This window comes from Chenopodium album, chromosome 7 (genome assembly GCF_948465745.1).
Source record: "Chenopodium album chromosome 7, dcCheAlbu1.1, whole genome shotgun sequence".
NCBI lineage: Eukaryota > Viridiplantae > Streptophyta > Magnoliopsida > Caryophyllales > Amaranthaceae > Chenopodium > Chenopodium album.
In genome coordinates, this window is record NC_137840.1 from 30431034 (window position 1) to 30435200 (window position 4167).

Genomic DNA, 4167 nt, shown 5'->3' on the forward strand with positions numbered 1-4167 from the left:
GGATACATCCATCTATAATGAACCGATCCGCCTAGTCTGACCTCTTCCAATAAATGAATTAGTAGATGAACCATGATTATAAAAAATGTTGGTAAAAATTCTTTTTCAAACTTGTAAAGATTCAACACGAGCTTTGATTGAATGGTATCTAATTCTCTTGTATCTATAGCAGTTGAACATATCTTTTTGAAAAAGTCAGACAACTCCTCAAGCAAATCAATAACTTTTGTGGCATTCGACGCCCTTAAAGCAACCGAGAGGATATCTTGCTTGAGAATATGATGGTCGTGACTTTTAATATTAATAAGTTTTCGTTGCTTTAGATTCACACATATTTGCAAATTACATCCATATCCATCAGGAACTTTCATTTTTTTCAAGGCTTTCAAAAATCGTTATTTCTCCTCGTTAGACATGGTTTATGCAGCCGGCGGGATGTAACCTTGAGGGTTGATCCATAGATGAGGTTTTATATTCAAATCCTTTAGGGCTTCTCTACCACTCTCATCATCCCTACTATTATCCATATCTAAAAGAGTTCCTAATAAAATATCGGACACATTATTTTCAATGTGCATAGCATCTAAATTAAGTCTAAGAGGATTATGCTCCCAATACTCTAATTCAAAAAATGTACTTTTCTTTTTCCGAAGAACATCATCACTATCGGGATTGCAATCATCATCAAGTTCATTGGCAGCTTTTTTCCCTCTTTTTTTAGGAACTTTTTTTGTATTCCCATATACATACTTTACCCCTTCTTATTGCTTCAAAACTTCGGTCCCACTGGTACGAATCGGAGCAATACCATATTCTTCTTTCCCATCAAACAAATTAGCTTGTGAATGATATGGGTGATCAATAGGCAACCATTTTTGATACCCAGGGTAAATAATTTTTCCACCAAATCTATCTGAATAAAATTTCAATTCATGGATTAGTGGTTGCAAGTACACATCAATATCCATACCGGGACCAAATTTACCGGGAATAATTATAGAAAGAATAAAGGATGATGGTTTCATGCAAAGCCATGGTGGTAAATTATAAGGAATGAAGACCACCGGCCATGTACTATAATTTGTGTTCATAAGACAATATGGATTAAAACCATCACTCGCTAGACCTAATCTAACACTGCGAGGATCAACAGCAAACTCTGTATATTTTTCATCAATTTTTTTCCAGGCCTCACCATCAGCAGGGTGTCGTAGAGTCTTATCATCCTTACGATTAAAGTGCCATCTCATGTCCTCTACAGTTTTAGATGACATGTATAGCCTCTTTAATCTTGGGATAAGGGGAAAGTATCGCATTACTTTAGCTGCCTTGCCTTTTTTACATGCTTCTTTTCCTTTTTCATTTACATCACCCTCCTTTCCTTTCACACTTTTCCAACTTGATGTATGGCATATATGACACTCACTTTTATTTGCAAATTCTCCCCAATATAACATGCAGTTATTTGGACATGCATGGATTTTCTCATATCCTAACCCTAAATCATTTATTATCTTCATGCCTTCATAATAGGACGATGGAAACTCCTTAATAATGGGAAATGCGTCAATTAGAAGTTCAAGTAATTTATTAAATGACTCTGCAGACCAATGGAACATACACTTTAGGTGAAACAAATGCAATAGAAATGAAAGTTTTGAAAAAGTAGTACACCCCTCGTACAAGCCTTTTTCAGAAGATTCCATGAGATTTTTATACTTTGTCTGTTCTTCATTTGAGAAAGTTGATTGATACTCATCATCTACCTTGCAATAAATGGTAAACCCCTCATCCATGTCATATGAATTGTCATCTTCAATACTTCGTTCATTAAATGATGAATCTTGTGTTTTGTCGGTTTGTTGTGTATTAACTCTAAAAGCTGCTCTTAGTAACCTGTCCATATCATCTCGATCTACTGCATTTACTTGATCATCACTTAGATCATAAGTCTTACTCCCTTCATCTTTACAATGAAATATCCAATTTCTATAGTTTTTATAAAAACCATAAAATAAAATATGCCCTCCAACTTCTTCTACAGAATTCGTTTTATTTAACTTGCACTTATTACATAGGCATTTAGTTTCCCATGTATTTGGTAAAAGAGTCTCTTTAGCAAGTTTCAAGAATTCCATGCAACCTTTAAAATAACCAGGATCACCTCATGGTAAATCAATCCAACTAGTATCCATGTCTACAAAGAAGTATATAGTTAATTGCCAAATAAAAATAATGACGTTAAAAAAAAAAAAAAAAAAAAAAAAACATGTTACAAAGATCCTTAAACCAATATATAATTGGGACATCACTTTCACTAAGTAAATAAACATCCATCAAACTTATAATATCAAGAAGTTTATCCACTAAAAAATAATGTAAGTAAGCTTTCAGGATAAAATTAAGACTTTCAGGATGGTGTACAATTGCATTTTCACTGTTAATTACTCAATCATAACAAAATCATACAAGATTATGAATATATCCATGTTTGATGCAATGAAAAACGTACCTTAATAAACTTTGGCTTGTCTAAAACCACATGCGAAATGTAATCTCAACTAGAAATCTACAGCTGCAACAACATCAAACATCTATTCAGGGGAAAACTTGTTTATAAAGAAAAAAATTTAGCCTCATGCTTCCCTCCAAACATCATAGAGTTGTTTAAACATTATGCAAATCATTTACGACAAGTTATTTAACAGTGTTGTTCCACCTTAGAAGTAAGCTTTTTGCACTAATATGAATTTTCTTGTTTTTGATATGAATATTATAGGCTTTGAATTTTCTGGTTTTTTATATGAATTTTCTGGTTTTAGTTGAAATTGATAATTGTTGATTAAATGTTATCCCTTGCACGAATATTATTCTGGTTTTTTATATGAAATTGATAATTTTTTATTTCTTACATTTTCGTTTAGTTTAGATCATTATATTATTCTAATTTTTAGAATGCCACTATGCTCTTCCTATATTGCTCATATGATATTCCTTTGATGACATTATGACTTTTGAGGTCAAAACATTGGCTTGTGGGCATCTAGTATATCTGTAAAATAATTATTTAAGCTAATGAATAGTATCACTATAAAAGGCTAGAACCCTATTTCAGATTATGACCACCTATCTTCCTGTGTATTACACAAACAAGGTGGGATTATGCTACTAGTAAGATTCCTAGTTGAATTTGCCTTGTGTGATTACACTGTCCTTGAAATAAGCTTAGCTGATAGGTGTTTCCTATCACTGTTTTAATTAGCAGCTCTTGGATGTGAAACAATGTGTATGTAGAGGTAGATCACCTGAAAGCAGAAAGGAGGTTTTTTGTTCTGAAGGGTAAAAGAAATTCAACCTAGTATAAATTTTCTAGTTGGTATAAACTATTAATTTTGTTGATAAAATAGTAATTATGTTACTTTATATGTTGTAAATTGTTTTAGCAGGGTAAAAATAATTTCAAATAGTAGACACGTTGACAGATTGACATAATTGTATGAAATTTACATAATTGACAAAAATTTTAAAACAAGAAAATTCAAACCAATAATATTCATATAAAAAACCCATAAAATTCTAAACTAAAACCCTAAAAAACGCTATAAAAATCATAACAAAAACCAAAAAACTACTTTAAAAAATAAAAAAAAAAAAAACGTGAAAACTTGGATTTGAAAACAGAATTCGGGAAAAAAAAAACAACATAAAAAGAAATAAAATTATCTAATTAAGGGGAAAATTTTACCTTGCAATAAGATCGAGATCGATTCTTGTTCTACTCCAACTCAAAATCGAAGACACGCAAAGAAATAATTCCCAATTTTAATGAAAATTTAGAGAATTGTGATATGTTAAGGGCAAATTTGTCAAAAAAAAACCTTTTAAATGGATCATTTTGCGAAAAAAAACCTTTAAAAAACTTTTTGGCAAAAGAAAGCCCGAATTTTAACATTTTAGCAAAAGGAAACCCGATTATTAAATTTTTTTGTTGAAGACAACTTAATGCCACTAATTCACTTAGTTAAGATCTAATTTCTTCTAATTTTCCTATAACTCTCACTTAACTATTTATTAATTAACTTAATTAATAAATAAATAAACCCAAAAACCACCACTCCCACCACCAGCCACTCCCTCCTTTTTACCCCTACCTTTGGCAGCAAGCAG

The 4167-nt window shown here is 31.5% G+C and overlaps 1 protein-coding gene across 1 annotated transcript; it reads right to left on the minus strand.

The window, feature by feature from the left end:
* Positions 1-761: 761 nt before the first annotated feature.
* LOC145640130 (uncharacterized) lies at positions 762-2138 on the minus strand. Its single transcript, XM_081691441.1, has one exon. The coding sequence runs from the start codon at positions 2136-2138 to the stop codon at positions 762-764; it is 1377 nt and encodes a 458-aa protein (XP_081547567.1).
* Positions 2139-4167: the final 2029 nt, after the last annotated feature.

Bases quoted from the DNA above. Each gene is read 5' to 3' on its own strand.
- LOC145640130 (XM_081691441.1), bottom strand. From the start codon at position 2,138: ATGGAATTCTTGAAACTTGCTAAAGAGACTCTTTTACCAAATACATGG.